At 46.8% G+C, this 22,808-nt stretch overlaps 1 protein-coding gene and 1 pseudogene across 1 annotated transcript in view; one reads left to right on the top strand and one right to left on the bottom strand.

The window, feature by feature from the left end:
- Positions 1 to 1,444: 1,444 nt before the first annotated feature.
- The window catches only part of Tti1 (TELO2 interacting protein 1), a 51,960-nt gene continuing 30,596 nt past the window's right edge, over positions 1,445 to 22,808 (bottom strand). The window contains exons 4-8 of the mRNA XM_048440903.3: positions 21,448 to 21,596; positions 18,191 to 18,331; positions 16,091 to 16,295; positions 15,707 to 15,794; positions 1,445 to 2,123 (exon numbers count right to left, since the gene is read on the bottom strand). Coding sequence (XP_048296860.3) covers positions 1,937 to 2,123; positions 15,707 to 15,794; positions 16,091 to 16,295; positions 18,191 to 18,331; positions 21,448 to 21,596 — 770 coding nt within the window. The 3' untranslated portion in view covers positions 1,445 to 1,936. The remainder of the gene's footprint in view (positions 2,124 to 15,706; positions 15,795 to 16,090; positions 16,296 to 18,190; positions 18,332 to 21,447; positions 21,597 to 22,808) is intronic.
- LOC148120584 (Nuclear RNase P) lies at positions 9,037 to 9,229 on the top strand (annotated as a pseudogene).

Genomic DNA, 22,808 nt, shown 5'->3' with positions numbered 1-22,808 from the left:
TCTCAGCTAGAAAAAAAAAAACCAAGTATTTTTTTTTCTACCTTTTCTACATAAACGATAGCTGCAGGCTACAGATGCCTGAGGAAGGGAAGATCCCTGGTACACAGACACCAAGGCAAGTCTGCATGGGAGGCATGGCAAAGCAGTATCTGGTAACCTAATGACTGAGTGGTGACAGTGTACCAGTGACCGCTGATACAAGCAAAGTCACAGGCCCTGATTGAAGTACTTACAAGGGATAGTCTGAAGCCAGGAAACTGGAAGGAGAAAAAACAAAAACAAAAACAGAACAAGCCATACCTGACCCAGAACTCTTGCTGTTCCCCAGTTCACAGAAATTCCGGAAGAGCCTGAGCTGACCCTGCATGGCTGTAATTAGTAAATCCATTCATCAGGGATAGGCCGTGGAGGAGAAAGCCTGTATCCTTACAGCAACCCTTCCAGGAAGAGAGAGGTGCAGGGGGAAGCTGTAAATTAGGAGTATTAGAGGACACACCAGCACCCCCAATGTATGTAACTTACTTTAATTCTGACTCAAATGTGATGGGGAAGCACTGAACACTTGACGTTACTGGATCACTGCTGGGCTCTTTAGATGCAGCCACAGAGGCTTACACTTACACATGTAAAAGCTTGTGCAAGACACCTAGGATCTGCGTGAGCATAACCCTCAGGTCAGTGAGCTTGACAAGTGAGTAGGGCTGTGTGTGGTGCTAGGATCAAAGCCAAGGCCGTGGGCACATGTCACTGTTTAGCCACACATATTTCAGCCCTCACAGGGACTAGTATGCAGTATCAACAGTAAAAAGTTAAGAAATCAAGCAGCAGGGCTGGAGAGATGATCGGATCAGGAGTTAAGAACACTTGACTACTATCCCAGAGACGCAAGTCTGGTTTTCACTACCCACATGGTGGCTCAAACCATCCGTCATCCATACTCTAGTTCCAAGGAATTCAACACTTTCTTCTGATATCCTCCAGCACCCAGCGCACACATAGTGTACATACATATATACATACGTACATGCAAGCAAAACACTTATACACACTAAACAAAAAAATAAGAAAATGAAATTAAGTTAGAAGTGATGGCTCATGTCTGTAATTCCCAGTACGCAAGAACTTGAGAAAAGAGAACTGTCATGAGTTCAAGGCCAGCCTGAGCTACCTAGTGAGTTCCAGAAGAGCCAAGGTTACAGAGTAACATTGTGTGTTAAAAAAAAGTGGGGTGGGGAAGCCATGAGGACGGCTCAACAGGGAACGGTCCATCTGCCAAGCTTGCTGGCCTGAGCTCAACCCTGGAAACCACACAGTGGAAGGAGTGACTCCTGCAAGTTGTTCTCTGATGTGACCGACCGACATGCACGCCCATCCCCCATACACCCCATCAAGAAGAGTGAGGAGAAAGCTCTCCCCTCCAAAAGTTAATAAATCAATCTCTTACTAAGAATTTTTAAAAGAAGATTTATTTATCTTATGAGTATGAGTGTTTTGCTCATGTGTGTGTCTGTGCACCATGTGCAAGTCTGGTGGCCGTGGAGGTCAGAAAAGGGTGTTGGATCCCTTGGAACTGGAGTTCTGCATGGTTTTGAGCTACCAGTGAGTGCTGAGAATCAAACTTGGGCCTGGAGCACAGGTGTAGGTGTGTGTGTGTGTGTGTGTGTGTGTGTGTGTGTGTGTGTGTATGTGTGTGTGTGTAGGACCCGTGGGGATAGTATGCTAACTCTTAAACTCTTAGAGCCCTCAGACAATGCCATCTGAAAACATGAAGAGTGAAATATAAACAACAGTCAGCTACTTTCCTTCAATCCATTTCTGAGCAGTTGTGTGATCGATCAATTTATACATCGATTGGCTTTCACCACCTCTGTGCTGCTGCAACCGCCTTCATTAGGGGTGGCTCAGTTTAACTTCTGGCTGGCAGGGTCCAGCAGGGTCACGGTAGCTGCTGGAGCAGGTGGAGCACATTGGTGGCATAGGGGTTCTGTTGTTCGGTGGTCCCTCGCAGCTGCACAGGGTGAAGGCTGGGGTGGGGGGCTGTGAACTGCTGCATAGGGCAGTACAGCTCTTGCAGGAGAAGCCAGGTGGAGTCAGGATCTACTTTCATCAGGTGGAGGAAGACGCTGTGGAGAGAGGATTGCATGAGCAGGGGAGGTGGGTGGGAGGAGGAAGGAAGGACAGCCACTGCTCATCCCAGAGGCTGTTCACTCAACTCTGAGAAGGAACTGATCACAATATCAAGTCACTTCAAACAGTAGAGGGAACCCACTTTATATCCTAAGACAGGGCCATCAGGATGGCTCCAGAGCCTAACAGAAATATAGGCGAATAGCTTCCGGTCCATCGACATGGAGTAAAACAGTAATTAGTCCAAGGGGAGCAGTATTGACACAAAGAAGCTCTTCAGTGTAAAGCTGGAGTCTGGAGGAATGACAGGCCTAGCCCTACAATACCAGCTATGCGTGGGGATCTGGGAACACCCCTGAACTTCTTTTCTTCAAGGTCCTCATGTGCCCCTGGCTGGACCCATTCTGGTCACTCAGAGTCATGGCTTCTTAGAGGTCTGGGGACAAGAGCCAACAGAATACATGCTCATTGAAGTCTAGCCAAGGGATCTTGAGGCGAACAGTATTGATTTCCTGTACAAACACAACCTGGAGCTCAATTAAGGGCCAGGGCCACAGTGTTACCAGGAATGAAAGTCTTCACCTTGATCTGAACTTTGACTATTATCTGTTCAATTCCTGTTTCTGAACCACCAGTCGTGTGCCCCCAGACCGGATAGTCCCGTGTAAACCTCACACACTTGGCTGTTCAATCCTAGGGTAACTGATGCTTTCCCTGTGCTGGCCCCATCAGCCCACCCACACTGAATCACCTGCTGGAGAGGCTGCTTTCCCACTTTGTCGAGGTGGTCTCCCCTTTCCTCTCAGGACTCTCTCGCACTCAGCTGTCTCACAGTGGCAGGAAGCGTGGCTACTGGCTTTCCCTTGGCTTAGCACACTATAAGCACTCAGTGAATACCTGCTGAATAACAGGCTCTCACTGCCTGACGACTGACTAATGACTTTGAGGGACACCCCTTCCTGGGTTTTTTACATTCTAGCAAGGATCTGCGAAAGGTCACAAGGCCATCATAAGGAAGAATAGGAACAGGGAAACAAAATGTGTTATCACGTATCACTAGCCATGGAGCCTTGGAACTATACATGTGGTTTGGCCTCAGTTTCCCTACTGTTTCCCTTCTTTTTTCCTTTGAGACAGGGACTCATGCAACTCAGGCTGGTTTCAAACTTGCTATGTAGCCAAGGTTGGCCTTGAACTCCCAATTTTCCTGCCTCTACTAACCAAGTGCTGGTGAATTCTTTTAGTAAAACCACATCTATTTTCAGTTTTCTCATTTTACAGTATTTTGCTTAGGTTTAAAACACAGATCAGTCCCTACCAACTCCAGTTAAACATTTTTTTTTAATATTTGTGTGTGTGTGTGTGTGTGTGTGTGTGTTGGACACATGCATGCCATGTGTGGAGGCAGGGGATAACTTGCAGGAGTAGGTTCTTGATTTCTACCATATGGGTCCTGGGACGGAACGCATGTTTTCAGGCTCCATGGCAAGTGCCTTTACCATCTATCTCAGCAGCCCCCAAGTATATTTTAAATTTATTTTTGAAGTTAGCATACACAATAGGTTTTGTTACAGTTTTCACACATATGTACCATTGTAGGTTGTTCTTGCCCATCTCCAGGTGACCTCCATTTACCAGCTAAAAATACCATCAGCCTCAGTATTAGTGGACTCCACCCAGACTCAACTAGTGACGGACTAAAATACTTAAAGCCAAATTCCACCCCTAATGAGCATACACAAGACTTTTCCTTGTTAACAGTCTCTGACCACCCAGTGTAACCAGCATTCAGTGTTTACACCATGCAAGGTGATCACCACGTGCCCAGGTTGTAGAGACATTTCACAAAAGGACTAAGTACTTATGGGGCCTGGAGCCAATTCATCCTGTGTACCAAGGAACAACTATACAGATAGGAAGATAACCTCATTCTTGCCAATTATTTCTAGGGACCTCTAGCATACTTTTGAGAGTCAAATGGGAATAAAATGATTGCTAAATAAAAATTAATTTCTGGTTTTTAACTTCATTAATTGGAAAAATCTGTGCCCCTGGGGGAGTTGGGCTCTATCCTGTGACACCAGTTTTGCTTTCTTCCTTGTGTGTGATAGATATATCCTGGGGGGAGGGAGACTGTGTGCGCATGTGTGTGAGTGTACATGCGTATGAACCTGTGACTGTGTGAGCATGCATGCGTACATGTGTTAGCTTAGAATAATCTTGTTTATAACCTACACAGTAGTTGCTGAAGAAGTGATTATACTATTCTAATTCATTGTTTCCACTTCACTGCAAAAAAGAGATGGGGCCTGCGTGGGAGACAATTTTTGTTTAAAAACAAAAATATCTTTGATAATTAGAGTGGTGAGGGAAACGATAACCCCCCCCCCAAAAAAAAACCAACCCGGGAAGCACATTTCTGTTTACACGTGACACTGTTGACAGTGTCCCTCGGTGCCAAAGACTGTTAGAGTGCAAACGATTTAATCTGACTTTTTTCTCCTTCAAGAACTGGGACAATTTCTCAAGCTGCAGCTGCTGTTCCTTCACGGGATGTTTTTATCTGGGCAGCAGCAGAGGGACCGAGGCCCAGCTCAGGCACAGGTCCGCTCTGCTTACAAGCCCAGAGCATAACGGCGCTCATTCCTGAGACCCCTTTAGCGGGCTGAATGGGATGCTGTAATAACCCTCTGAGATCTCCAAATAAAACACTAACAGAGAAGCAAAGAAAGCATGTGTAGACTTCACCTGCTTTTATTAAGCAGAACCAAACTCTTAGAAATCATTTTAGATGTTGGTGTTTTGCTCCTAAAAGGGTAGATGCTCAAACAAGCAAGTTCCTCCGCCTGTCTCAGCCCCTGGAAGCAAAGATCCTGCCTCCAGAGCCTGCTTCCACTTTCTCCCAAGGATGATCACAGGAGGTCTAGCCTCCCTCATGGGCATGTTCTGAGAGGAGGAAGAGTGAGGCAGGGGAGCATTCTGAGTGTCTAACAAAAACACTATTTCAGAGACACACAGAGAGAATCAGAGAGATGAGAAAGAGGGAGGAGGTAGAGAGATAGGGAACAGAAATAGAGAGAGGTACAGACACAGAAAGACAGAGAGAAGGTGGAGAGAGAGAAGGTGGAGGGAAAGAAGGGGAGAGAGACAGGGATGGGGTGGGGAGCAAGAGCCCAAGGAATGATTACTACTACCGACTCCAGCAGTATCACCTGCTATGGATAAGGCTCAGTCTGAAAAGGGCAAAACATCTGTCTTTTGTCTCACTCAACTCCACAGTGCCTTGGTGGGGCCCAATTCTCAGCCACAGGGTTCTAATTCTGTCTGTTACTTCAGGGACAGTGGAATGCAGTATATTTCACCACCTGCAAGCATGAGGAGGGGGAGTGAACCCGAGCCATGAAGGCAGGTGGCTGGCAGGAGCAGCTGCGCTCCTGCTGGGCAGGAGGCATGCGGTCTGCTGAACCCTAAACACTGACAAATTCTTAACCTCGGCCCTGTTGGCTTTGCCACCAGGAGCTGAGCCCGAGGTCTGGCAGGTTGGGTCTGAGGGCTCCAGAGGCCTGGCTTTGATTCTCAACTCTGGAGCACTTTGCTTGGGGCCACTTCTTGCCCAGCCTTTCTGCATAATCAAGCCAGAAGACAAAGGTAAGCCCTCTCTTTGAGTGACCAGGGCAACTGCCTAGAACACATCCTCAATCTATCTCCAGACATGGCAGGGATGGTTGTTGAACATGCCAAATGGCCAGTTCATCTTTTTTCAAACCCAAAGAGAATGTACACTATTTAACTCCTGAACAAAAACTCCTTTCTCCTTCTCCCAGGCCCAAATTGGTGGCTCCGGGGAGCACAGTTATCAAGAGATTACCTGGTCCCCAGAGCACAGGAGGCACTCAGCTGTGCCTCCTGCCTCCACATGTCCTGAGGCAGGTGATTATCTCTCAATAACCTGTAGGGCCGTGTAGCTTAAATGATAACTTGACTTTAAAAAATTTAGAACTCACCGTTAGGCAGTTTCTAAGCAACCTCTGTTTCCATGGCAAAGAAGCCTGGTGTTTATACTGATTTTTCACTTAAAATGCAGTTTTATTGAATTTCACTTCATGCAGGCAGCCATTTCCCTGCACTTCAGCCCTGTCTATAGTTGACGGGTATCAGTAAGTACCTAATAAACTCCAGAGGCCAAACCAACAGAAGGAGAGCATGGCCAAACCAACAGAAGGAGAACATTCCTTCAGGATCAGTGCTGGGCTACTCCAAAGAGCCAGCTGGGGTGTGGTGGCCTGGGGAGGCAAGAAGTGTGCTAATGGAATCTAGCTAGCAGAATCAGGGCCTTATTTTTGTGGTTCAGACATTTACAGACACTATTCTAGGTTTCTGAGATGTTACAAAGGAGGCTGATGAAAGCTATGGTTTCAGGACCCATCTCATCTTCTGGGAAAGGCAGGCATCATAGTGTAGTATGGCTAGGCCATCCTAGAGGCCCTCTGTGGGTGTAGCCAGGGAAGGATTCCTAAGGGGTTCATAAGGGCAGTGGCGACTCCAGGGGCAGACAGATAGTTCCGAGGTGCTGTCTGGCCTCCACGGGCCACCACAACTCTGTAGCATGAGCACCAGATTATCTACCACTGCCATCACTACTGCCACCACTCCCTGTCCAACCCCAGTGGCAAAACCAAAAAGAGAACCCTGTGTTGTAACAGCAGAGTATGTCTTTGCAAGCTCTGTCTAGACAGTATCCACTCAAAGGCGGCTCTAGAAGACTGTAAGCCAATCAGGGTCCGGAATTGCTAAATAAACTGTAACTGAAGTGCAAGGCTCCCAGCTCTCCGGGTGACAGGCTATTCTTTCTCTGTCAATTACTTGCTTGAGGGATCTGATGTTCCTTGTCTCTTTTTGGATTTATAAAATGCTCCCAGGAGCTGTCAGGGCAAATGCTAGAGGTAAAGAACTTGTGGCTTTGTGTCTGTTTGTTTATTTGGAGCATCTAAGGAAGTGGTTCTGGGGTATCTTCTTAGGAGCATGACACACCTCTTTCCACAGGGGTCTGAGCAAATGTGGCCGAAAGCACATCACTTACTGGGAAGCAGACCTGGTCCCCTCTCCGGTAGAACAGCCTCCATATCCCGTTCTTTGGTCATCTCTTCCTCCATTACTCTATGCATGCCAATACTGCAAATGAGGCTGTGTGCTGCCTTTTAAACAAATGGATGCCCAGGGTGTTGACTTGTCCCAGGCTGCAAGCAGTGGGGCTATGTTTCCATACTCGGTAATTTACTCTAATGGGTCTCAGTTCATTGGTTAACCAGTATTTCAAGCTTGTCCCTTTTTGCTATTCAATTTAGCTATCTTCCTATGCACCGAGGCTGTTTTTTTGTCTCTAAATGTTGGGAATGGGGGATTATGACTGGAAGCAACAATTTACTCTCCAAATACATGCTACCAATTACCTTTGCTGATACACTTACTTGTTAGACCTAGCTATATTTACCTGTTCAAAACCATTCACCCATCGATCGACCTCCAACTCAGACTCCCATTAAAAACATTTAAATGCAGAGAGGACAGGATTTAAAACCATAAACACCAGTTGCAGCATATGATGCTAATCATGCCCCTAAAATATCACAAGACAGAGTATCATAAATGTAGTAGAATGTTGGGAGCCACCTGGAGGCACAGGTGGTCCTGCAGTTTGGAGGTAGCCACGTGGGGCTGAGCAACCCTGCCTGCACCCTTGCCTGCACATGCTCAGACCAGCAGAATGGCATTAACCAATCAGGACAGCGTTCAAGCTGCTCCACCGTTTAAAAGCAGATGCCTCGGGACCCTACTTCCTCTCTCTAAGCTTTCTCTCGTCCCTGCTCTATCGTCCCTTCCCCCAATTTTCCTCAAGGGAATGCTCCAAATAAAGATGTGACCAGAGAAGGAATTCTCGTTTTTGGTGGGGTTCATTCCTGCTGGACAGGATGGCGCCCCGCAACTGGTGCTCGAAACCCCGGACGCTGAGGGACCCTGACAACTACGCCGGGGGACCCTGAGAAAGCCCGGGAGAAAAAGCCAAGATCAGACACCAGCACAGAGAGCCTTGAATTTCAGAACTCTGAGAACATGGAGCGGTGAGTGACGTCGGTTAAAATCCCCAAAAAGGGGAGGAAAAGAAATGTAAAAAGGAATTTCAAAGGATAGGCCTAAATAGAAAAGAAAATACAAAAAAAAAAAAAAAAAAAAAAAAAAAAAAAAAAAAAATCAAAGTTAAGGTATCTGAAAGAAGGTACAAAAAGCAACGGGGAAGAAAAATCCCTTAAGTTCAGTGCAGGTGGAGCTGAGAAAAAGCGAGGTTTACGGTTGGGAGATCCGCGGCTTCCTCCGTGCATACTCGCTGATAGAGACTGGAGGCAACAGTCTCGTAGGGAGGCAAACTTGATCACTGCCTTCCCTGTTCTTAAAGAGCCACAGAGCTTTTGGAGGTGATTTTCGCCTAATTTTGTTAAGAGAGCTCAGTCTCTGGCTCTCACGTACAAAAAACTTTAATTTTTGACTGAGAAAGACAAGCTGCTTGATCGTGCTGAGAGTGCTGGCGGCAGCCGGCCCGCCTTTGAGCGGTAATGCCTGATTAAAAACACGGAAGTGGGCCAGGCACGGTGGTGCACACCTGTGATCCCAGCTACTCAGGAGGGAGACGCAACCGGTTGCTGGCGGGGAGTTTGCTGGGGGCCTACGGAAAGCCAGATCGCCATGGCGACGGGCAGGCTAAAGTCCGTGTGACATCAGAGGCTATATGTCCCGGCCTTCTGGCGGGGCTATGGTTTTTGGAGGACTTTTTCAGCACCTGAGCGGACTCGCCTGACTGAGGCGGAAGCTGTGTGGTGAGCAGCGGCGCCATAGAAGGCAAAGAGGAGCTGAATCGGCTCTGCGGAAAAACTGTGTTTCCATAGCAACATGGGCGAGCGGGGAGGTGAGTTCCCAGAGAACGGGGCTCTGCGCGCGGGCGGACCGGGCAGGAGAAGCCCCTCCACGGGTGGGCGGATGCCCCCCCCCCTCGCCGGAGCTTGAAAAAGACTCACAGCCGGCGGTGCGAGTTCATTGCCTGAGGTGAAACGGCGAGCCCGCGCACGGCCCGGGGCGGAGCCATGCCTTTGGGCCATGCGGAGCGCGCCATTATGGGCTTCAGAGGCGGAGCTGTGGCAGCCGCCGCTGTCCGCTGCTGCCGCCGCCCTCAGTCAAGGTCGCCAAGAATTCAGTCAGATAAAAACATTTGTCGCCAAAAATTCAGTCAGATAAAAACATTTATCCCCTAAACAACGTCCCTTCGTCAGCAGGAAGTAGCCAGATCGATGCTACGCCCATTCTCCCTTAAAGAACTGGTCGTGATTATCATAATAAAGGCATGTTTACCTGGTTACCGTATCCTAGGTAACAAAGGCGGACCTTTTGCCTGAGGCACCTGGTGAAATAAACAATGTTACCTAGAGGTTTTTCCATCTAAATAGGGGAGCTGGAGAGATGGCTCAGCGGTTAAGGGCATTGCCTGCTCTTCCAAAGGTCCTGAGTTCAATTCCCAGTGACAACTGCTTTGGTTTTTAGACATAAGAGGGGGACTACATTACCAGTGACAGCTTCCCCCAGAGAAAGGATTTCTCTTGCATTCTATACACTTAATTTTTAATTCAAAATTTTGCTGGTACAGGCAAACAAGATTTGCTTTTTGAAGCAGAGACCTACAGGTCTCTAAGTTCAAAACCAGCCTACTTCCAGTACTGATTGTGCTGAATTTTTACACTGAGAGTTTTTAATAGTCTTAAATGTTAATTTGGGAGGAGAGTTTTGTTTATGTTTTTCTAGGAATGCTGACATACATCTGGATGCCAGCGAGACCGACCAGAGAGATAAAGAAGACGACCCAGTGGATGCTGAGTGTCCTGCTGTGGAAGATTCATGCGGAGACAGCAGAGATGACCTTCTGGGCGGTGTCAAGAGCAGCTGTTTCACACCATCGACTTGAGCAACACCCTGTGCAACCTCTTATCTCTGACTCTATTTTGCCTTTTCCTTCCTTAGGAATGGGTGGGAGCAAATATCCTTGGCATGCTGCGTCTAGGTGGGGACCAGATTGGAAAATAGTTTTGCCTTATTGCTCTTAAAGACAATAATTAGGGGGAGATGTTGGGAGCCACCTGGAGGCACAGGTGGTCCTGCAGTTTGGAGGTAGCCACGTGGGGCTGAGCAACCCTGCCTGCACCCTTGCCTGCACATGCTCAGACCAGCAGAATGGCATTAACCAATCAGGACAGCGTTCAAGCTGCTCCACCGTTTAAAAGCAGATGCCTCGGGACCCTACTTCCTCTCTCTAAGCTTTCTCTCGTCCCTGCTCTATCGTCCCTTCCCCCAATTTTCCTCAAGGGAATGCTCCAAATAAAGATGTGACCAGAGAAGGAATTCTCGTTTTTGGTGGGGTTCATTCCTGCTGGACAGGATGGCGCCCCGCAGTAGAATGTTTCCACTGCTTCATGCATATTTAAAAGGACATGACATGGAGAGGCCCAATCTGTTAGAGACAATTCAAAAGGAAGCCAGAACCTAGCAGGGTTTAAGTCCTACTGGGTGGGTTTTAAATGCAGCCCCTTCCATCTGGCTAGCTTTTCTACTTCAGGCCCCCAGGCTAAGGTCCCAAGGCAGGGTTGCTTGCTATGGCTTCAAAGTAGCCTCTTGTCTCAGCTCTGGCTAATATACTCAAAGGTCACATGCAGTGTTTCCTGCCCCTACAAGAAAGATGACACTTTTGTGACAATCTAAGTGTCTTGCCCTATCCTACTCAAATCATTTTTTTTGTGACCCATGCTTTGTCACTAAGCCAGCAACTCCCACTGATGGGTGCAATGGGAAGTCTTTCTTAGAAATGTATTTCTGGTGGGGTATGATGGCGCATGCCTTGGATCTTGGCACTTGGCCTCTGCATGCACATGTACAGGCAAGCTTACCCCCCACTCCCCGATACACACACTGGGTGCAAACTCCAGCAGGTTAGCAATCCCATGACACATTACAGCCTCGGGAAAATACAGGCGACACATGGTTTAAGAAGTGCAGAGATCTCTGCCTTCATATCAGAAACCTAGTAACCTGCTTTGTTTGTAATCTGCATGGCAGATGTCTCTTATCTCTGACGACATGAAATCATGCCTCTATGTGCACAGTGAACGGTTTCAGATCTGAGTGTATTTTTAGAACAATGGGCCTTGAAAAGAAAAGCAGCAGTGACTGTCAAAAGATGGATAATAGGAAAGCTAACTACTTGGATCTGGATTTGTCAACTATTAATCAAATGTCAAAAGGAAAAATATGAGGAGTGCCCTCATTTCCATGCCAGGTGCAACCCAGGGGGAAACAGCTTTGAATCCAGGCCTCAAGTGAGCTGTCCACTCAATTCAGGGGATGAGCTATTCATTTTGAGCTAGCTGAACTAGAGGATCACCTCAGTAGCTCCTGAGCTGTTCAAACAGACAGGCCTGTGGGTGGCGTAAAGAGGAGTCAGGCTCTGGTGGGGATGAAATGAAGGAGCCTGTGCTAGTCTGTGTTGTTCAGGGTTTGAAGGCACCAGCTGGTTCTTTGATGGGCTGGGATCCTACAGCTAGAAAGAGAGCTGGGAAGTCAGTCAATAAAGGAACCTTCAAACCTGCTCCTGACTTCCCCCACAAATGGAGATGGGGAGGGTGTCCCAATTAACATGAAAAAAAAAAAAAACCTTTTGAGGAGAAAGCCCTCTTCAGATTTTAATAACAAGCAGATTTAGAAGGAAGGCTGCACCCAGGTGTATACACACATGACGACACATCATTTGGTTAGTGTATACACACATGCACTTCCTACATGTACACACATATAGAACCACACTTTGAAATATACGCAACGCGAGGGCAGAGGACACCAGTCTTCTGTTTTCAGTACCCAGACCAGTGCTTGGCACATAGGAGTTCACCACATAATCTTTAGAGTTGACTTTCTGACCACATTAAAACACAACAAAACAAAACTCATCTGTACAAAGACCCTGTGAGGAAGGCATCACCACCATCCACTCACAGAGGGAGGAACTGAAAAGTAAAGTAATAGATCCCATGCAGCCACATAGCATAGGATATAGGACCCTAAACTTAGGTTTGTCCAATTGATGCTACTTGCTCTCACACAATGCCAGGTGAAGGAAGGCGAGTGAGTACTGTGTGCCTTCAATACCCCCACTCTGACCCTGGTCTATCTAAGCGATAACAGCATCAGGACCTGCATGGCAGAAGGTACACTAGCTGGTGGTTACCTGTATCCCTAGTCAGGTTCTGGGGTTGGCAGGGGGCAGGAGTTGTTAGAGACCCAACAGCCTAGGAGCTTAGGTTTATCACAAACTTACTGGGGATGGGACTTCATGCTTTAACAGTAGATACGGTCTAGTTTTTATTTGTTTTTGGCCCAGAGTGAAGGTGCATTTGATGTAAGACCTTGCTGTAGGACAGGGAGCCTCAGAGGCTAGCAGGAGATTGGCCCACTGAGTGTACATATTCAAGGAAAAACCAAAATTGGGATGGGACCCTAAGAGTAGGGGAGTTGCTCTCCTCTGGAATTCTTCCCGGGTATGAAATGGCAAAGCCCAGTGGTCAGAAGGGTACAGAACCACATGCTGGGAGATATACTGAAGGCTTCTAGACTACTTAGGAATTTACAACAGTTAAGCTTGCCTTTGCCTCTGGCTTAGGTGGGGCACGGCTGATCCAAGGCTTACTCCTATGGATACTGTCTTCTTTATAGCCCTTGATTTGATGGCTACTCTTCCCATACCCAGAATATGATTTACTTATTTGTCAGCCATTAATGTTGCTTAAATACATGGGATTTGAAGAAGCGTCCCCCCCATAACCAGTTAACAGTGACACCTTGTGGTAACAAGCAGCAAGGTTATCTCCTGTCCCACCCCTCCCCCAAGTTGTAAGATTTATGCCCCCTCCTTACCAGGCATATTTGCCAGATAAAAGCATCAAACTGGGATGGCATCTCCACTCTTAGCATTTACAGCCTTGGTTATATCAAGCACCCCCCGATCAATTTCCATTTCCAGAGTTTACAACCTGGACGTAAAGCCTAGCATGAAGGCTATATTTAATAAAACAAATTAAAAAAGCAAACAGAGGCTGGAACATTCTTTAGAGCCAGGAAAAACAAACAGGAGGAAGGAGAACTTAGCCATGATGTGGATAAAAGGAATGTGCAAGTTGCCAGCTTTGCCACATCATGACGACTCCGAGGCCCATAGAAGCACCTATTCTCTGGGAATGTGGCTTACCATCTGTAGGAGGCAGGGGGCTCAGAGCAGACAGAGAAGCAGGGTGAGCAGCTCACCTGTTCTGAGGGGAGTCGGGCCATCTGCGGCCCTTCTGACTTCCCTGGTTACTTCTAGAGCTTGTGCTGAGGTTTGTCTTTTGTACAACCTGCTACAAGCTCTCTAAACACGAGAGCGTTCCCATCTCCCATGAGTGTGTTGTTACTCTGACAGCCATGTGGTGAATACTGGTGTCAGAGGTGGAGGTACAGCTAGTAAAGAGGCTTCTGTGGCGGCTCAGGTCAGGGGTTATGGTGGTCTGACTATATTGGTACTTGGAATGGAAGAGGAGCAGTTTTCCAAGTGGGCAGATAGGCGTTCTCTTAGTAAGGGAGGAAGGGGCTAAGGAAAGAGAACTAAGGACAAACGGGCTGGGCCTGGGACCCCCTACTCTCTCACGACTACTTTGACTGTTCAGTGCAATCAGCTTCATCAGAGCCCTCCACATGGTGGCTCAGGACACCAGGCCTGCTTATTGTCTTGGGTGACTCCTCCTGTTTAGAGAGCTCATTAATTTCAGAATCAAGATGCTAGATCGGACAATACTGACTCTTAGCCCCCAACCCCTTCAAAATAAGTTTGCAGATGAGGTGTGGGTAAAGCAATCAGCTTTGTACTTCCTCTCCCTCCCACAAGGCAGACATGGTCATCTGACTCAACCCCTGGTGGAAGGGAAGGCACTGGAGCAACAAAGGGAGCCACAGTAAGTGATCTGGCTGCATTCATCTCCTCCAGCCACCTTGAACACCAACTTAAGATTCAGCAAGGCCCAATTCTGGGTTTAATTAATTTCAGCGGCAAAAGAGAATTAGAAATGAAAAGATAAATGCATTGTGAATATCGGCTTGATGGCTCTAAACTTGAAGGATGGGATGCAGTGAATGTAGGAAAAGTAGACTGGGGTGGGAAGTTGAAAATCAGATTTCTATAACTCAGAAGAATTTACTCCAAGGTAAAGTCACCAAGTCCTTGGGTTGCACCTTAAGTCACAGCACCACCAGCTGCAGCGCGGCCCAGGGAGGATCCCTTTCACTCTGCGCTGGTTCTTAAGGAACAGGAACGCCTGAGGATAAGAAACTCCTTGGGATGCGCCCCTATGCTCCAAAAACCATGACTGATTTTGGGTCTAAGAGATTTGACGGGACAGGGACAGAAGGAAAAAAAGCTACCAAGGAAATCAAGAGCAAAGAATTGCAAAGGCAATAAATCAATTCCAAAAGCTATTCCTCTCGCTTGTAGGGAATGCAAGGTTTATAAGGGAGCATGCAGCTCTCCTCATTCCACAGTCAGAGCAGCCTTCCCAGCTCCTAGGGGAATGAGGAGTCGCCTGACTCCCACCCCAGCAAGGATGAGGAGGGCTAACTCTAGATACCTGGGGAGAAGGGGCTATGCCCACATTAAGTTGGCAGGCCAGGCAGCACTGGCAGCAGGTGTCCGGGGCAGGCAGCTGCAGAGCACAGGCTATTCCCAGCAGGCAGGAGTGCTGAGGAAAGGAGGCCAGGGTGCACTCCAGGCCTCAAGTTAAGGATGTTGCTGTGCTCAGTTTTGGCTTATGAGAAAAAATACTGAGTTCTTGTGAAACCAAAATAGCTTGTGTTAGAGGCACAGCTATTTTCTAACAGGCATGGCCAAAACCTTGGGAAATGAGGCTCATGTAATTTTGGAATCAAAAGATCTATCAAATTGCTCTTTGGGTCAGCTTACTGCCAGAAGCAGCTGAGTGGTACGAACACGAGAAACAGGCACACATCTGCCAGGCACACATCTGCCTGCACTGCACCCAGTTCTGCACAGAATCTTCTTCCACCTATGACTTTCTGTAGTTAGTCATGGCACACCTGGTGCTTTCCTTTGGCTTTGCTATGAGGAGGGAACAGAGGCATAGAAAGGTGCTGGATCACTGATCACAGGAACAGAGTAGAGGTAGAAACCCTACAGCCAGGAGGGCTTGGGTTCCCTCCAGCACCCGACCTTTCTGCTTTGGCCCCTCTGGAATTGTTGCTGACACTGCAGCACCGGGAAAGGTCACGTGCAAAGAGAAAGCATCTAGTCAAAATACCATCCTTGGAGTTGGCACAGTTAAAGAAATCATCTTAACCTGGCAAGGAGAGAGAAAAGAGAGCAGAGATTGCCTCAACTCTGCTTGCCATTAGCAAATCATCTATAATTTAGAACAAATGTAAAGAGATGCGGGTGATGAAGCAGACGTACCTCCTGGCAGCCTCTTGTAATTTCACGGGCTGTTTGGTGCTGAGGTAAAGCAAGCAGGCATCAGCCACTTTATTCAGGTCACCCTCACCTGCAGGGCAGAAAAACAAAACAAGCCTCAGGCTCTCAGACTGCACTGGGTACAAGCAATATCCAATCACTGTCTTGGGACCTAAGATTAGCCATGCAAAGTTCCCTGAGCTCTTTACTCTGCCCAGCAAGCCAGGAATACCTTAAGGTAGAAGGAGAGATGGGGGGGCAGGGTAGACTGAAGGAGGTGTATAAGAAGGGAGGCGAGGGACGCAACCACCACTAGGCAGAGGACGCAAAGCAGGGGCATCAAGTCATGTGCGGGCTCTATGGTCAGGAGACCCATGTAGTACCTACCTAAGTCCAGACTCTCACAGAGGGGACCCAGGCCCTGCAAGACAGCTAGCTGTAGCTTGAAGGCCAATGTGTGAGAATAAACTGGTCCAGCCCGGGCACTGATGGGGGCCTGGGTGATTAAAGAGTTGGCCAATTTTGGCAGGACATCTTTGCAGAACCGACTCCGGAGAAAATCGCCACATCTACTTCCAAGTATCTGTAAAACCTGCAGAAACAGCCCCAAGTCTGGTGACTGCACATTGCTAAAGCAGCAAGAGGGCTGGAGCACGCTTGCTAATTCAATTCTATCTAGGGCTCTACTTAGAAAAAAACCATGGAATTATTGAGGTTAATTCCTTGCCCATGGTTTGTGATTCTGACAGTTATGAATTTGGAGGTCTCTGCTTCCAAGGCATAGATTCTTCTATCCATAAATACAGATTACATGGAGAGTAATTCAGAGGGAGCTTGGGGTGGAGGAATAATATGATTAATACCTTGATTTCCTTTCCTTTTTTGATAAGAGAGAGAGAGAGAGAGAGAGCACTTAAAGCAGTTCACATAGATCATCTCTGGAATCTTCCTAACATCCCTTGAGAAGACTTGGGCTTTTAACTCTCACTAGCTGAGCAAACATAAACTCTGAGGCTCAGCAGCTGCCACGTTCAGGCATCACGAAGATGGTGACCAGGCTATGGTCCCTAGCTAAGCCAAGGCTGGTTCCTGTGGCTGGAGCCATCTCTGCGTTCTGTCTGTTCGACTGCATAATCTCTCATGTACATCACCCTTTTTCTATCTTTCACAACAGGCAGTCTCTTTGCATGTGTCATTTAAACTTTCTGTAGCAGAACATATTGAAATGTTTTGCCCCGCTGCACAAGACTGAGTGAACAGGAGGATAGGAATTTCTTTAAGAATCAGTAAGCAAGGCATAATGGGCTCACAGTGTCTGTCCAGTTTGCAGAGTAAGGTTCTCATCTCAAGGGTCCTTAGCTGTATCACATGACTACAGGTAAAGCAGTATTAATGTGTCTGCATGTGGAAAAAGCAGTCTTGCTTGCAGCACACACGTCTTAGTATGTTTTCATTTTTCTACACTGGCTGGCTGTCATTTCAAATAACCTATTAATTTTCATAAAGGGAAACAGTACATCTGAGTAAGATTTAATAATACCGCCTTCTCTCTCTGCCTTCCCCTTTCTCTCTATACACATACCTTCTCTCTCTTCTCCTTCCCTTTTAATCACACACACACACACACACACACACACACACACACACACACACACCATTTCATGCATTTTGCTTTGGTATTAACATTAACAATTATGTCCATCAAATAAGCTGGTGTTCTGGCTTAGTATCTATTAGAGAATCTTACAGAAAACCAGACTATTTCTGCCAGGCATACTGACTGCATTTCCGGCTCCCATCTGCTGCCCCTCCACATCTCTTCCCTCTGCTTCATCTTGCTCATCCACTTCTAATTTATGTTGCCTTGCATGGCAAACGTATCTCTGTAGGACACCGTTAAGTGCTTTTTAGAACAAGGAAGGATATAAATAAATAAGTGAAAATTCATGCACTAATACGAGCCAAACTAACCAGGGAGAATGACATCTCTACAGGTCTGTAGCTTATCAAAGGCCTTCACTAGAGTTCTATTTCATCCTTGACAAAATTGTACCTAAATTATTCCTGAAAATGGGTGACTGTGGGCGTGGGCTTGGGCTAGGCAGAAGTGGGCTGTCATCTGGACTTTCATATCATTTACTGCGAATGAGCCTGACTTGGGTTCTACCCCTTACTAGCTGCAGAATTCCAAGGTATGTTATCAACTCTGAATTTGTTTCTTTCTTGGCCAAAAATGGAAGTAATAAGTGCCTTGCAGGTTACTATCACATGAACTTCCATGTGGACAATGCCAAGCCTTCTGCTTGGCACACAAGAGATGCTCAGTGAATACAGGTGGCCTTTGATTTTATGAGATCACTCAGTTTTAAATTCTAAAGAAAGCATCATTTAATCTTTTCTGTGCTTTTCTTATTTTTCTTTACTTTCTTTAAGGTCTGTGTCCAGAGGTCAAATAAAGAGAAGTAATGCAGAAGACTGGGTCAGTACCTTGAAGGCTCTGAGGACTGCCAGGGGGTCATCACTTGTGAGTCGGTGCACGAGTGAAGGCCAGGCCCGATGAGCCATGGGGAGGAGCTGGTTCTTATGGAACTGTAGAACCACCACACACAAACCCAGCACATCCAAGACCTGAAAGAAAAGACAGGACTTCAACAGGCAGTAGGGGCTTAAAACCAGACGCCTGGGACCAAGTCCCTGTTCAACAAAGTGAGCCGGAGAAATGCATTAAAATAGTAACAGAAACTTGATATACCTTTTAGTTTTGAAACAACATGTACTCAGTTTCCCGGAGATTTGGCTATTCCTGTTGACCTCAGTCCAGGCCAGGTATTAGGGGCATACAAATACACAAGGAGGAAATATGCATACTTCCTTGCCTTCATGGAGTTTAGAGTCAGCTGGCAAAGACCTTAGATACCATTCAATAGATAAAAGATTAGCTACTGTGTCAAGAAAGACCATAAAGTATGCAATACAAAGAAATGAAATCTCTAAAGCAAGGCGTCTCTGAGGAATGGCTTCTAAAAGGAGACACAAATGATGAGCAGGCACTAGTGCAGTGCACAGTGAGGGTCCCTACAGCTGGGCTACAACAAGACCCTGCGGCTGGGGTGGACTTGGTGGCAGAGTGCTGCAGAGCTTGTGCCACTCCTGGGTTCCACCCCTAGTATCAAAAACAAAACAAAACAAAAACCAACCAAACAAAAACTAAACCAAACCAAAACCAAAACAACAACTCAAAACTAAAAAGCCCCAGAGCTTGCTCTGCTTAAGAAATGAGAGTGAGATGGAGCTGGACCATAAAAGGTCATGTTAAGAATCTTTTATTTTGTGCTAATACTGGGGCATTTCCAAGTGTTTTAGCAGGGAAATGACAGGACACATCCATGTTTTCCGAAGGTCATCCTAGTTGCTGAGTAAAGCAGGCATTTGAAGGGGATTGGGAAGAAGTGATGAGGCCCTTAGGAGCTTATAGCAAAGACGTGATCACACGGTGTCGGCAGAATCACAAAAGGATTTGAACATAGTCTAGAAAGGATTTGAATCTGTTTGACTTCAGCAGCACTGTGTGACTTCAACGGAGAGACTCACAGTGAGGTGGAGGAAATGAGCAGCAGTGTCACGGAGAGAAACAGGAAGAAGGGAGGAGTAGGCTGAGAAGATGGTGGGGTCAAGTCTTGTTGCTATCAGGTGAATCAGGCAGGAATCTGAGGGCTATCCAATCTTACCAGAGAGGTTTGGGCTAGCCTAAACTGTACACTGATCTTTTAGTCTACCACTGAACACTGACAGCTGGCATCAATTGTAGGTAGTGGTCAGTACAGCAGCCAACACAGGCTTTGCAAGAATGGGTACCCACAAAGAGTGCACAGGGTATGTGCCCTTGATTCAGAAAGGCAGAGTGAAGCTGGCCAATGGAGTCTTACCGGCTTTCTACAACCAGCTGACCCCACAGCGAGGGCATAGAAAAGAGGAGGCCACATCTCTGGAGGAGAGAAAGCTTAGCGGGGCAGAAAAGAGCAAGGGTGCAGCACCGATGGCTTTGGTGTCACTGTCTGGACAAGCTGCATTTTATTTCACGGATTCAAAAATGCCTATTTTCTCTCTATACCTAGAAAGTTCTCTTTGCTTTGATCCTTTGCATAGCCAGTTCTTTAACCTTTAGAAATGTTGTCACCTCAGAGGCTCACTTAGCTGGCTAGTTGGAATCAGAAAGCAAGCTCTGCTTCATGGACAGATTGCCCTTCTCTATCATGGTGCCTGATTATTATCTTGTTAGAACCTCCCAAACTTGGATATATGTGTGTATTGCCCTTTCCCCACAATAAATAGAAAGATCCAAGGGAAAAGGGCTTTTTTTTCTTTGTGCCACTGTCTTCTGTATGTCCTGCATGAGGGCTGAATGAGGGAGGGAATGAATGAGTGTATACACCATCCATCAGGCTCTCGTATTTTTATATGAGCAATCCTATGAGGGTGACATCCTTGTCCCCACTTTCCTCATGATGATGCAAAGGTTCAAAATTCAAGGTCACATGGCTAGTAAAGGGCAGAGGCATCATCTTAACTCAACTATGTGGATCTTACACTGACAGGATTCTAAAAGATTTATTATTTGTATGATGTATCTGTGTGTACATCTGTGTACCAGAGTATGTGTGCCACAGAATTAATGTAGAAGTTCTGGGAGTTGGTTCTAATGTGTGGCAAGCAGTTTTGCCTGCTGAGCCATCTTGCTAGCCCAACTGACACTCTTTTTTATCCAAGACAAGGTTTCACTGTGCAGCCCTGGTTGTCCTGAAGCTCACTTTGTAGATGAGGCTATTCTGGAACTCACGTAGATCTGCCTGCCTCTGCCTCCCAAGTGCTGGGATTAAAGGTGTGCACAACCATGGCAGGCACCAACTGATACTCTTAATTACTGCAGTGTGTACACAGGTGCCAGAAAGATGAAGAGTATTTAGAAGGTTGACAAATAGTTTCTAGGCACTGAAACTGAAGCTTTGCAATATCACACGTACTCCTGCTCCCAATGCTTGTCAACTGTGTAATGGGCAGCTGTCTCAGGAAGACTGAAAAAACTCCATAACACAGACCCTGACACTGAGGTAACCAGCAGATCAGGGTTTTCATCCTTTAACAAGGCTACCAATACAGAGCAACTAAGGCAATTGTTCTCCCTCTTCGAGGTGTGGAGAAGTAATGCTTTTCTTTGGCTTAAGAACTTTTTGGATTATGAGATTTCTCCCTCCCATTGGTCCTTTTATAGTCACTCATGTGGCTCAGTCCTTGGGATCAGGGCTTGTTTGGGAACTGCTGACATAAGAGGAAGTCAAATTACAGAAAGTGTTAGTTTTTTCTATGATGAAAATAGAAACAAAAACAAAGATAAAGGCTCAGAAGAACAGCGGCCTTAAAATATTAAAAGCTGCATCCTGCATTATGTCAGCACAGAAATGGTTCATTCAGGGCGCGCAGTGTTCCTTGCCTTGGAGACTCAGTGAACCGTCAAATTCTGTGGTTTCCAAGGTAGGGGACTCAGCTCCCTCTTGGTATCTGGGCTGACACAGAAAGGTGTTATAACTGCTGTCCCACAGAAAGACCCCTTTTGATGCTTCTTTCTCATGGACCCATCACACATGGGCCAGGGGATGAGGAAATTTGCTTGTCTATCCAGTTACCACTGACCACAACACATCTCAGACCTGCTGCGCGATGAATGAAGAAAAGGGCTGCACACCGACCTTCAGGCGGATTTTCAGGTTTTTATCTGATGATAAGTGGATGCAGCGCTCCATCACATCCTTGGCTATCTGGATGTGTACTGGCAGTGGTGGTTCCACATCTGGAAGGGTGTCATTCTCATCCACTTTGGGGGGAGACGATTGTTCCTCTGAAAGAACAGAATTAGTGACAATGCTTTAGAAAAATCCAGCTTGACTGCTAGCTTTAGACTCCAGAATAGGACTGTGGTGGTTTGAAAGAAAATGACCCCATAGGCTCATAGGGAGTGGCACAATTAGTGGGTGTGGCCTTGTTGGAGTAGGTATAGTTTTATTAGAGGAAGTGTGTCACTAGTGGCAGGCTTTGAGGTTTCAGATGCTTAAGCCCAGTGTGATTCTCTTTCTGCTGCCTTCAATCCAGATGTAGAACTAACTCTCAGCTCATTTTCCAGCACTGCGTCTGCCTGCATGCTCCCATGCTTCTCGTCATGATGATAATAGACTAACCTCTGAAGTGTAAGCCAAACCCAACTAAATGTTTTTCTTTATATCTGTCATGGTCAAGGCATCCCTTCACAGCAATAGAACCCTAAGTGAGACAAGGACTTAGAGGAAAATGTGTAAACATGTATCATAAAGAATTTATGTCAAACTGAACAAGTCAAGAAGTTCACTAGGAGTGGTGGTGCATGCCTTTAACCCTAGCGCTCTGAGGCAGAGGCATATCAGAGTCTGAGGTCAGCCAAGGTTATACAGTGAGTGGTGCCCCACTTCCCTTCCTACCCTGTCACCCGACATTTGCAGATACAGCACAGGCTCTATAATATGTTTTTGCATGAGAGGAAGAATAACAATGTATTGGGAGGGGTAGGCCATGGAATGATAGATGACTTAAAACTTTCTTAGGGCACAGTTCTAATTTGGAGCTCCAGGTTGGGTAGTGGCCTTTTCTTTGTTGTCTCCTTTCCTTTTTGATTCATCCCTTGACCACAGAGAGCCAAAGTTGATCATCTCTACTAGCTTGTAAGATGTTTAGATGACCAACACCAAAACCTTATTTATCTTCATTTGAGATTTGAAGTTCTAGGGCAGCCTGGTGCAATGCTCAGATGTAGGGCTTGGACTAGGGAGACTCCACAATCTGTTAATACCTCCTTCCACCGTACATCACCTTGACTGCACCAAAGGGATAAGGCATATCACCTGCGGCTAGGAGAGTGAGTAAAGAGGATGGCATAGCTCTCCTCAGCTCTCCCTGCCTAGCACTGCTTGAGAAGTAGATGATGGAAACTGAACAAGACTTGCCAGCTGTCTGAACCCCAGGCCTCACCCCTGTCCTGCAGGACTTTCCTGTCTACAGGCCCACCTTGTTCCACTGTCCT

The sequence above is a fragment of the Myodes glareolus genome, chromosome 10 (assembly GCF_982192425.1).
Source record: "Myodes glareolus chromosome 10, mMyoGla1.1, whole genome shotgun sequence".
In the NCBI taxonomy this organism is placed as follows: domain Eukaryota; kingdom Metazoa; phylum Chordata; class Mammalia; order Rodentia; family Cricetidae; genus Myodes; species Myodes glareolus.
The sequence above is the reverse complement of the archived record's forward strand: the minus strand, read 5'-3'. Positions and strand labels throughout refer to the sequence as shown.